This window comes from Herpailurus yagouaroundi, unplaced genomic scaffold, assembly GCF_014898765.1.
Source record: "Herpailurus yagouaroundi ecotype Mexico unplaced genomic scaffold, PumYag 191, whole genome shotgun sequence".
NCBI classification, from domain to species: domain Eukaryota; kingdom Metazoa; phylum Chordata; class Mammalia; order Carnivora; family Felidae; genus Herpailurus; species Herpailurus yagouaroundi.
Genome location: NW_024412422.1, coordinates 2137671 through 2149058, shown reverse-complemented (window position 1 = coordinate 2149058; position 11388 = coordinate 2137671). Strand labels below are relative to the sequence as shown.

Genomic DNA, 11388 nt, shown 5'->3' with positions numbered 1-11388 from the left:
AGGCCAAGGATCCAGCGGGATGAAATGTACCCGTTCCTGCAAAATGTGCAGCAGAGTCGTAAGAAATGAGAGCAAAATTATACGTGTGACCGATCATTTTAATGTTCGCTGACTTGCTGGCAAGGAGGACAGCAGAGTGACCAGCCTGCCTGAAACGAGCCGGTGCCCGATGTGAAGCAGGGGTTCCGCAAGTGAATGATTGCTGAGCCGAGTTCACCAGGCATCTTGGCCCTGACAGTTAGCGAGAGCCTGCCCTTCCGGAGTCATTTCCCGCAATTAGCAGCGCGCGATCTTCACGTTCTCAGGGCCGCCTCCTCGCCCTGCATAAATATCCCCTTCCCAAGGACACAGCTGGCACTGGCAGTGTCGCCTCGCAGTGGGAGGGGGAGGCGGTGACAAGAGAGATAAAATACAGCCATGGCACGGATCTCAGCGGCATAAACCTGCAGAGAAAGAAGTCCTTCTCCAAGCCGTGCCGTTCCTCGGTCCCTCGTCCCTGGACCCTGGTCCCTCATCCCTGAGTCCGAAGCAAGTCGTGAGGCCTCACCTGTCAGTGTGCAGCTGCCCTGCCCCCACACGTAGGTGGGGATGGTGGCTTGGAGGTGACCGAATTTCCAAATCCCGCCTGCCTTCCCCTTTATAAACATGACATTAACAGCCCCTCTGGCCCAGCTAAATCCCAATTACATTTCCCAGGGTCTCTGGTATCGTTCCAAATCTTTATGCCACCTGAGCCGGCAGGGGAAGGGCTCTCTCACCACGTGCGCACGCGCGCGCGCGCACACACACACACACACACACACACGGCTTAAGCTTTTCCCACTTTTAATTTTTTTCTATGTGGCTTTTCACTGCTGGGATCACTTTGCCTTATTTCCCCCCATACTGAATTCATTCATTACCACCTCCTCTAAGACCCAGGAGAGCCTAGCAGGGAGGACAGGGGTCTCCTCCAGTCCCCCTGGGCGAGATCTTCAAGAATCAGGACAGGAAGGACAAACTCTTCACCTCAGAGGGCTCTACAGATCTCCCCCTTTGCGTTATTTCCAGGTGCCTCAGGCTCGGTCCGACGGGTCATTTTTCTTGTATATTTTTTCCTGATTCCCCTCTTTCATGGCTGCGTATCTGGCTAATGTGAAGAGATAGTCGCTGAGTCTGGAGGGACAGAGAGAATGATCTGAAATGAGAGATCAATGCTAACTGGGTCCTTCCCATATTAGCCTTCAAGGAGGAAATATAAATCACACACCCCAGGAGCATCGGGCGGGACAGCGGGTGCTCGGCCAACTTGGGCTCTGATGGATGACACTCCAGGCCAGCTTCTGTGACTCTGGCGCCGGGGCTGGGGCAGTTCCTGCCAGATGAGGCCGCTACCCCCACCGGACCTCAGAGGGCTGGTGGCTTTGGGCCACTCCCTAGACTGGTTTGTGTACCTTCCGTGACCAGGACTGAGACACCCAGCCTGCCCTTAAGGAGCCTGCAGTGAGTTCACGAAGCCGCCCACCTTTCAACCGTCCCCCGCTTTTCCTTGTTTTCATGCCGAGCGCTGCCCACCACCCTCTTCCACCTCTCCAGGCCCCAATCTTACCCTCTGTGGCCAGCTCCATGCCAGGTCCTGCTGGAACCTTCCCTGACCACGCCCCCACTGAGATCAAGCCCCCCTCCTTCTGATGCCTGGCCGTCTCTCTGGGGGCAGGGTTTGGGGGCAGTGGAAGAGATTCTGCTCTGGGTGTCTCCCATTCCTGGAAGGTAGTGACATGCTTGTTTCCAGTCTGCCTAGTGCTATCCTCCTTGCTGAGGAAATGAACTGGCTTGGCCCACACAACACTACGGGAGGACAAGGCTCCCCAAAGGTCACTACTGTGCCGATGAATGGAACCTTCCTCTCTCCCTTCAGGCCCAGCCACCTCCCAGGAAGAAAGGAGCTGATCAGGTCACATCCCAGGGGGAGGAGTGACCTCAGTGAGGGGCGAGACCCCGGCTGTGAGGTTGCTTTCTGGAAATCCAGGACAGCTCCCAGGGGCCCCCTGGTTCTCAGTCTGCCCCTGGGCCCTGACCTTGCCCACAGTGGAACTGCATGAGGCAAGGCTGGAACGGAACCCAGACGAGACCTCCTGGGGCCAGCCTGGCTCACTGGTTCCTGTGTCGGGGCCCTGGGCCCTGACGGCCCTGAGCTGGCTTTGCCCGGCTGTCTCTTCTCAGTTCATACAGCCCTGGAGTCTTGTGGGGAGGGGCTGACAGTGGGTCTGACCCCTGCCTGAGCTCCCTGGACACTCAACCCGAAAGCGGGCCCCTTCCTACTGCACTGTCCCTTTGTTCTTATGTTGTGTGCTCCTGGTTTTCACAACAGCCTCTCCCGATGACACCTTCACCTCACCAGGGACAGGGACGGTACCTGCCTCATTCTCAGCTGCATCCCTGCGCCCGACGCAGCGCCTGGCATGTCGCCAACCCTCAGTGGCTATGAACGTGTGGGCCCCCTTCTCTTATCGTTGCTTCCCACAACGTGCCTAGTTTTACTGAGTGGGACTCTCCAAATTCCATCAGAGTACCTGTTTAAAAACTTGGCCACATTAGCGTCTGTCTCACCCATCTGGACAAGAGGCACCACCCTGGAAGAGGAGAAAACGCCACGTCGCATACATTACGGGGTCGACACTCTGGGGGACCCAGGGCTGTGTCCCACACCGGCACCTCAGAGCCTACAGCGGCTTGACCCGGTGCCCTTGCCGGCCTGGGTACAGACATCCCTCCAGCCTGCTGTCTGCTGAGCACTGGTGACGGGGCAGGCCCTTGCCACAGGTCACCTCCGCCATATAACCCTTGCTGAGAGATGCTCTCCCGGAAACCGAGGCTCTGGCTTTGTGTCCCCTGCCCAAGGGGTTTCATCATCCCACATGCATGTCCCCACCACCCTGCCTGGTGCATCCTCTGCTGGACGAGGCCCCCTGCCGGGCCTTTGCGTCTCTCCGATTGTTTTGGTACCGTGGGCATTGCCGACACGGATGGTTTTCTACAAACGATGATTTTTTTCTTTTGAAACTGAAGCTCTGTTACGCGGGACCCCTTTGGGAACCACTTGGGCCCAGGAGCCTCTCATGACGGATGGGACCTTTGTGATGTGGGACTGTGGACAGAGCTCGGGTTTGGAAGCAGACCGACCCGGGCTCAAATCTGGACTCTGCTGTGGACCGCTCAGGTGACCACCCTGGCCACGTGGTTGCCTCTCTGAGCTCCAGTCTCCCAACTCCTGTACACGGGGGGCTACCATCACCCCTCTGCCAAGGTTATCCTGAGGCATCAATGAGGTGACGGTGAGCAAATGCCCAGCACGGCCCTGCCCATTCATCAGTGTAGGGCTTCACTTCCATTTGTCCAGGAAGCTGGGTGAGCTGGCGTTACGAGTGGTGTAAATGGAGGTTTTGCAGGGAACTCTTCTGAAGTTTCTCTGAAAGGCTGTCAGTAGCTTTTAGGGGTCCTTCCTCTTCCTGACTCGGAGGTGTTGGGGCAGCGGGTGGCTGGTCTGTTGAGAGCTTCCACCTGCCCCCCCCCCCACCAGCCCCGCCGCCAGCCCTGTGGGTCCCTCTGGGCCCTTCTTTACCCAGCAGCCAGCAGGGTCCCTTCGTGTCACCGCATGGCCTAAAGCCTACCAACGGTTTCCTACTGCTCTCGGGACAGAGGTAGGCCTCTCTGTGCCTCCAAGGCCCTGCCCGGTCTCTGGTCTTGTTGTGCCCCCCGCCCTCTCCCTCTGGACCCAGACGCTCGGGTCTCCTTTGCGTCCGTTCAGTGCGGGCTGCCACCTCTGCCCTTGCTGTCCCCTCGCACTGGACGCTGTTCCTCCCCGCCCCCCAATCCTTCAACCCCTGGCTCACTCAGTGTGACTGGGAGAGACCCTCCCTGTGTCCACTCCACGTCCCTCGCAGCCCTGACCACGGTGCGGGGCTCGCCACTCATTTCTGCCCAGCTCCAACTACCCCACTTACATTAACCCCCAGGGATGAGGAGCCGGGGCACAGGGCAGGGAGGCCTCTCCCCGAATGTCCTTTTGACTTTCATAGCATGTGAGTGTCAGAATTATAAATAACCAGCTAACCCCATCAGGGACTCCTCCTACCCTGTTCACCTATAACCTCTGGTTTCTCCGTAAGCTGAGCGTGATGTGGTTACATCATCTGTCATTTGTCCGCTCGCGGGTCACTGTCTCCCCTCGGCTACACAGGGCTCTGAGGACAGAGACCCGGGCTGGCTGGCGTCCACCTGGAACGGTGAAGGTGGCAGGTGAAGGTCTGCCGATGGGTGGCTGGATGGTACGGAGCCTACCCTCCTAGGCTTGCCTGCTGCTCTGGCCAGGCCCCCGCCCTCTCCCTTGGCCCCCTTACCGTCTCTCTGCTCGGCGGCACACGGCCCGACAGAAGTGCAACGCGGAGCTGCTCTTGCCTCCCGACTGAAAGGAGAGAGCGGGCGCTGGCTGGAGGGGGGGGGGGGGGGGGGGGGGGGGGGGGGGAGTGGGTGTGCCCACTGCAGACAGGGAGCCCCCTGGACAGATGTACCGACAGATACATAGGACCCCGCCCCCGCCCCCAGCCAGCAGTGTTCTGCTTCCGGGGCCCTGCAGAGGGGCGCGTCCACTGGGAAGCCCCCTCCAAAGTGGGCAGGGCTGGGGAGGGTCCGGAGGGGACTTGGGAGGCCGGCGGCCAGCTTCTGTCAGGCAAAAATTAAAGAGGGGGCTTACTCCACACCTGTGTGTTTCTGTGAACACACTTGGCCTGCAGCCACCCCCAGGTTGACACCGCCTGGCACCTACCGGCAGGATAAACGCCGTGAGAGGGGGGAGCTGGCTGGAGTATCTGTCGATCCACTGCTCCAGCTCCAGGATGGGCCCCGCCTCGAATGCGGCACATCCTGAGGAGCCAAGAAGCAGGAGGACACGGCCATGGGGCCCGTCGCCCCCAGACCAAGGAAACCGCCCCCATGTCCCTTCCACCCCGGGGGGCTCTGCAAACCACTTCCGCCGGCTTGGGAGGGCCTTCCTTCTCGGGGTCTACGGACCAGGCTGACGGGGGTGCCAGGGGACGCCCCGGACAGGGTCCCACCTCTGAGCACGCGCGGCAGGTTGGGAGAGAAGATTACTTAAGTGAGCCTCCCTGGCCGAGGAGCGCGGGGTCGCCAGGGCAGAGCCGACGTCCTGCAGCGAGCACTGGATCTGGGGAAGCAACGGGGGGTGACGGTGAAGACCCATTCCTGGCGGGCCGGGCGGGGCTCACGTGGTTCCACGTGCAGGGGTGCCCTGTGACACCAGGAGGCAAGCAGGGGCTGCCCTGCTGGGGACTGGCCGGATCTTTAATCAGCCGGCATTTAAAGGCGAATCAGCAAACTCCGTCTGAACCTTCGGCACGTCTGCCTTGGACACCAGCTCTGTTGAGCGGGGACCCTGGGTCCCTTGGGGATGCGAGTCGCACAGACGATGAGCGTCAGGTGCCCAGTGACAGTCAAGAGGTAGCTTCTCACCCCACTCTCGTCTCCGTCAGGCCTGGGCCCCGGGAAGTCTTTCCCTTTCCTCTCCACTGACGGCTTTGGTTGTCTGACCTGTGACAGCCGGGCCAAGACACCAAATTGACAGTGCTTTAAAACTAAGCCATAAAGGACAAGTATGTACGAGAACATGGTCGACCCCTGCGTGACAAACGACCCACGGGCGCCCGTACCAGTGAGCCCCACGAATGCCGCCTCCTTTGTGGCCGGCCAGAGTCCGCTCAAGCTGGGTGGGACGCCGTGAGGTGGGTGGTGGTCTGCGACCTCTGCTGAGGTGGCGACTGTGACAGCGTGCCGGGAGCAGGGCACAGAGGGAGGCAGCAGAGGCCGCCCACCCAGTAGTAAGCTGGGACCCTCCTTGGGCCGCCGACCGGCAGAACCTGGGTGGGGACCTTGGCTGCCTGGTGTCTCGCGGGCTTCGAGCGGGAGGCGGGGTAACGGTAGTGCCCCCCTGGACGGCCAGCTGCAGCACTCACCCCAGCACTGGAGGGGGCGGGAGCCAGCTTGGGAATCAGATCCCAACTCCGCTGATTCCCAGCCCCGGCGCCTTGGGCAGGCGGCCCTTTCCTTTAGGAGTTTGTTTTGCCCCAATAACGTGCCCGTTAACCTGCAGATCACAGGCTTCCGAGGAGAGCGGTGCACGGGCCCAGCGAGCGGGGACCTGGTGGGGCTCCCGGGTGAGAAGGTCACAGTCTGCACCCTCGCGGTGCCCAGGCCAGTGAGGAGACAGACGGATCAGACCGTGTGACACTCTTTGTGGCACCTGCCGTTAGAGGCGGGGCCTCCACAACGGGGGTTGTGGAAAGCTGGAGGCGCCTCACCAGGCTGGAGGCCGGGTGGCCGCACCAGGCCCTAGGGGACGTGACATTGGAGCTGGGACCCAAAGGACAGGGGCCTAAAGCATAGGTGGACTCATCACGTCACTGCCCCCGCCCCCCCACCCCCGCCTCAGCCTTTTCCCTCTGGAAACCCTGCAGAGATGAGCACAGCATGCGGGAATGACGCCTGCTGAGGTGAGAACTTCTTCACTGGGAGGCTGAAAACCACGCTGGCGCTGGCGGTGGTGGCGCGTAGGAGGGCCTCATTCACAGAGAGTTCCGTCACTTAAGGCCCTCCCATCCTTCTGTGGCCCCCTCACTGCCCTCCGCCTGCTCCCAGGAGGCTAAGCGGGCCCCAGCCTGGCCTGGAGGACTGAAGCAGGCTGAGTGTCCAGGAAGCAGCTTCTACAGTCTCAGGTCAAGGTGTAGACCGAAACCTTGGACCCGTCCTATGCATCCGAGGGGATGTCCCTGTCTCCACTGTTAAAGTCCTGTCTGTGGGTCACAGTCTCCATGCTTCCTCAGGAGAACACGAATACTAAAGGCCATAAGGTCCCCTGGCCTAGGGCTTCCTGAAGCTGGTTTTCCCAGGTTTCTCAGCCTCGGGGTTGCTGACATTCAGGCAAGGGGCATTCTCTGTGGCAGGGAAGGCCCTGGGCGTTGTAGGACATTTAGCATGTGCATCCCTGGCCTCTACCAACTAGATGTCAGGAGCGGGGGGGGGGGCGGGCCGCCGGTAACCACCAAGAGTAATACCAGACATTGCCGTGCGTCCCCTGAAGGGCAGAAGCACGCTGGGTCAAGTCCGCTGCACTTTACGTTTGCCCCACCCTTGGCGCTGTTCTCACCACTCGCCTGGGAGGGAGGATGATCTCTGTGTCCCCATTTTGCAGGTGAAGAAACAGAGGATCCCAGAGAAACAGTGAGTAGCCCCAGGTGACCCAGAGAGGAAGTGACGGTCAGATGGCAAATCCAGTTATGGCCATCAGGCCACAGGGATACGAATCCCAACTTGGGATGAGACACTGCTACTCACTTTCTGCAGCTCTTCAGCAAACGGGTGGCCTTTTTCTGCGACTAATTCCAAAGCAAACCTGTGAGGAAAAAGAAAAGAATCTGCGTCTCACATCATGTCTGTGGGCCCTAATTCAGCTCTGACACCACAGGGTTATTTTTCTTGCTGACAGTGAGAACATCATAACCTTTCATTTGGTTAGGGGTGTTTGTTGCTCAAAATGCCTTTTCTTATACTCATTACTCATCCAGTCAACACTTCCTTTCTCAGTGCCTACTCTGGCCAGGTCCAGGCAATTCAGCATGAGTACAAGGGACACAGGCTCTGTTCGGCAGGAGGCCGAGGCGTGAGTCGGGTATCACACGACTGAACGTGAAGTTGCAAACTGAGGTCAGCTCTCTGGAGGAAAGGGCCAGGGTCCTGGAAACCTTGGCCTTGGCTGGAGTTCAGGGAGGGCTTCCTGGAGGAAGCAGTGCTGGAAGTGGGACTTTGAAGGCTGAGTAGGAGTTCCTGGTAAGGCAGGTGGGACGGGGAAAGCCAAGCGCCCCAGACGCAGGTCAGGACCCCAGCTCCAGCCTCCCTCCAAACTCTGCCACTCTCTTTACCAGTCAGGGGCCTGGCAGGGAAGAGTCGGCAGTGCATTCGCAGGGTTCCCGGAGGAAAGGCTGGCCAGGGGACTATTAACAGGGTGTGAGAAAAGTTATGGAATGACAGTGGGTGGCAAAAATTAGCACATGCAGGGGCCTGAAGGGGCAAGGGAGGGTCAAAGGTGCTCCAGACCCAGGAGAGCTGGATTCTCGGTGGGGCCACCGCCAGGAGCCATGCAGCTGGCTGGGCGGGAGTCACTGCGGAATGGGGGCAAAAGTGTTCCCGCTCCTCTCTCTACCAATGTTCCATCTCCTGCTGGTGCCTTCCATTGGCTGGACCCGCCTGGAAGACAGAGGAGGGGACTGGGGTGAAGCGTCACCACACAACAGAGGTTGCCCTCTGGGCACAACCAGTGTATCGTCTTAGCCTGCCTTATAGTCAGAACTAAACAGACAAACGTGTTAATTTGTCATCTAGCGTGGGTCTCCCGCTTTGGACTGCAAGGAACAACTCTGTGGGCCGGACACATCTGCCCTCCGCAAAGCGACATCCTCCGGCCTGGCATCAGGCAGGTGCCGGGGAATATCCTCAGGGAAGACATCCCCACGATGCAGCCAGCTGTAGACCCTCCTCGGTGCTGCTCCTTCAGGCTCCCGCCACCTGGAGGGTGCCCCTCTACTGTCTGCTCCCCCAGCACCCCCAAGACTGTGGGCTCCATGAGGCACGTGGGCTGAGGCTCTCTGCGTGGCACATGGAGAGGCTTGCTCTCCGACAATCCACAATCGAGGCGTCCCCAGTCTCCTGCCGCCCCCCCCCCCCCCCCGCTCCGGACTGAGGGATGATGGCTTGCTGATTTGCTAATCCTAAACAGCTGATGCGAGAACTACCCGTCCTTCCCCCCTGCCCATTTCACCTTGTGTCTGCCTCTTCCACCTCCTCCCCCCACCCCCCGCCTTCCCACAGGCACCGAGGGGTCTGCGTTCTCTGCTCCGCTGGCAGACCACCTGCACCTGCCATTATCCATCCTGAACACCTCCCCTAGTCGGGCCCATCACTGGGAGGCGGGAGCCGCACACCCGTACTCGCCCGAAGAGTGGGGGAACCAGGGAAGGAGGGGCATGGCAGCTCCACATGGCGTGGGACAGATGCCAGCCAGGAGCAGGCAGGGCCGGAAGCGAAAGGCTCCTGTAGCCCCCGGCAGCCTCGTGGAGGCCTCGTGCCAGGCCGAGGCAGGTTCACCAAGGGTTGGCCGCCCCCCGGGGCCAGCCAGCGCTGCTCTCGAGAGCTTCCTGTGAACTACGTTACTGGTGACGATTCAAACCCTGCCTCGAGGCCAACCCCGTCTGCCTTACCCAATGGCTGAGCTTAATTCATCTGTAGTTCCCACGGCTTCAAACACCTGGTCATCTTTAGGTCTCCTTTCTCCAGTGAAGGTGCTAGAAAACCCTATGAAAAAATGTTTAGCCACCCAAATTAAGATTTTTTTATTTTTCCTGACATGCTCTTTTTTTAAAAAAACTTTCCACCTGAAGGATAACATATACACAGAAAAGTGCTCAAATCCTAAGTATATAAGTTGATCAATTGCTCCTACCTGAATACACCTCTGTGATCAGGACCCAGATCAACAAATAGAGAATGATCAGCACCCTTGAAGCCCCCAGGTACTCCCTTTCATTGCTACTCCTAAGGGTAACTTCTTTCCTAACATGCTTTTATTTTATGCCTAAAAATCATGTACTAATCATTCTGCTAAAGAAATAAGACATATGAAGGGGCACCTGGGTGGCTCGGTCGGTTAAGCATCTGACTCTTGATTTCAGTTCAGGTCATGATGTCATGGTTTGTGAGACTGAGCCCCGTGTTGGGCTCCATGCTGTCTGTGTGCCGCCTCCTTGGGATTCTTTCTCTCCCTCTCTCTCTGCCCCTACCCCACTTGTGTGGGACGGCTCTCTCTCTCTCTCAATAAATAAACATTGTTTAAAAAAAGAAATAAGACATATAGATACATATTATAATTATATTTCACATAAAATCGAAGTCCTCTGTGGATCTCTGCCTAGGTCACGATTTCCCACCATGTTCCCTTAACCACGGAGATAGAACAAATCTGCTCCCGACAGCCAGGAGCCAGCCTGGCGCTCACAGGCAGGCTGTGGTGTTCCGTTGGGACTCAAACACCTCTATGGAACACTGTCTGGTGGCCCACTCTGACTGTGACACAGCAATCCCCAAACAAGACCCTCCATAATCATGTCTGAGCACAGAACACTGTCCAACCTATAAAAATGACCAAACATCCCCAGTCTCTGGCTAATGCGAGAGACTTTGGCCTCTCTTTGTCACACCCACCTTCTAGATAAAAAATGATTGAGATACCCAGCTAGAGAATTAGCCCTGCTTCCTGACAGCATCCAATCCAGAGCAACACCCCACTTCCTGGAATTTGCTCCAGATCACCTGGCATAAGCCCAGTCCTATAATGGGTCCTTTCCAGTATCTTCTCACTGAGCCCACCGTGTGCCACGTAATGAGCTAAGTGACCCAACTTGACTAGACTGTTCCCGGGGGTCTCGGCTGGAGGGCATGCCTGTGCACGTTCTCCTTCCCTTTATTTACTGTGGTAGTAGACACATAACATAAAACTTAGCATTTGAATCATTTCTAAGAGTATGGTTCAGTGGCATTAAGTATATTGTATGCATATCTTTTATACTTTTACGACCTAAGTACATACTCCCCAAAATATATGTAAACTAGTGACCTGCACAGTTTAAAAAAAAATTTTTTTTTTGCTGTTTATTTATTTTTTAGACAGAGAGAGACATAGCATGAACGGAGGAGGGACAGAGAGAGAGAGAGAGACCCAGAATCCGAAGCAGGCTCCAGGCTCTGAGCTGTCGGCACAGAGCCCGACGCAGGGCTCAAACTCACAATCTGTGAGATCATGACCTGAGCCGAAGTCGGACGCTCAACCGACTGAGCCACCCAGGCGCCCCACCTGCACAGTTTTTTTCAAGTTTATTTGTTTACTTTGAGAGAAACAGAGACAGTGCGAGTGGGGGAGGGGCAGAGAGGGGGGGAGAGAGAATCCCAAGCAGGCTCCCACTGCCAGCACACAGCCCAATGCAGGGCTTGATCCCACAAAGCCATGAGATCATGACCTGAGTCCAAACCAAGAGTGGGATGCTTAACCGACTGAGCCACCCAGGCGCCCCAACCTGCAATTTTTTTAATTAAAATATTTAAGTAGGGGCACCTGGGTGGCTCAGTCGGTTAAGTGTCTGACTTCAGCTCAGGGCATGATCTCACGGCTTGTGAGTTCGAGCCCCGTGTGGGGCTCGGTGCCTACTGCTCAGAGCCTGGAGCCTGCTTCAGATTCTGTGTGTGTGTGTGTGTGTGTGTGTGTGTGTGTGTGTGTGTGTGTGTGTGTGT

The 11388-nt window shown here is 57.6% G+C and overlaps 1 protein-coding gene across 3 annotated transcripts in view; it reads right to left on the bottom strand.

Moving 5' to 3' along the window:
• Positions 1-808: 808 nt before the first annotated feature.
• The window catches only part of MMAB (metabolism of cobalamin associated B), a 12915-nt gene continuing 2335 nt past the window's right edge, over positions 809-11388 (bottom strand). For 2 of the 3 annotated variants that reach the window (XM_040443619.1, XM_040443620.1), the window contains 7 exons: positions 9306-9399; positions 7387-7444; positions 5131-5203; positions 4805-4902; positions 4380-4444; positions 2553-2612; positions 809-1155 (listed from right to left, as the gene is read on the bottom strand). In XM_040443619.1, coding sequence (XP_040299553.1) covers positions 1056-1155; positions 2553-2612; positions 4380-4444; positions 4805-4902; positions 5131-5203; positions 7387-7444; positions 9306-9399 — 548 coding nt within the window. In that variant the 3' untranslated portion in view covers positions 809-1055. Of the gene's footprint in view, positions 1156-2552; positions 2613-4379; positions 4445-4804; positions 4903-5093; positions 5204-7386; positions 7445-9305; positions 9400-11388 lie in introns of all 3 variants that reach the window. The other variant, XM_040443621.1, reaches the window with a different exon arrangement.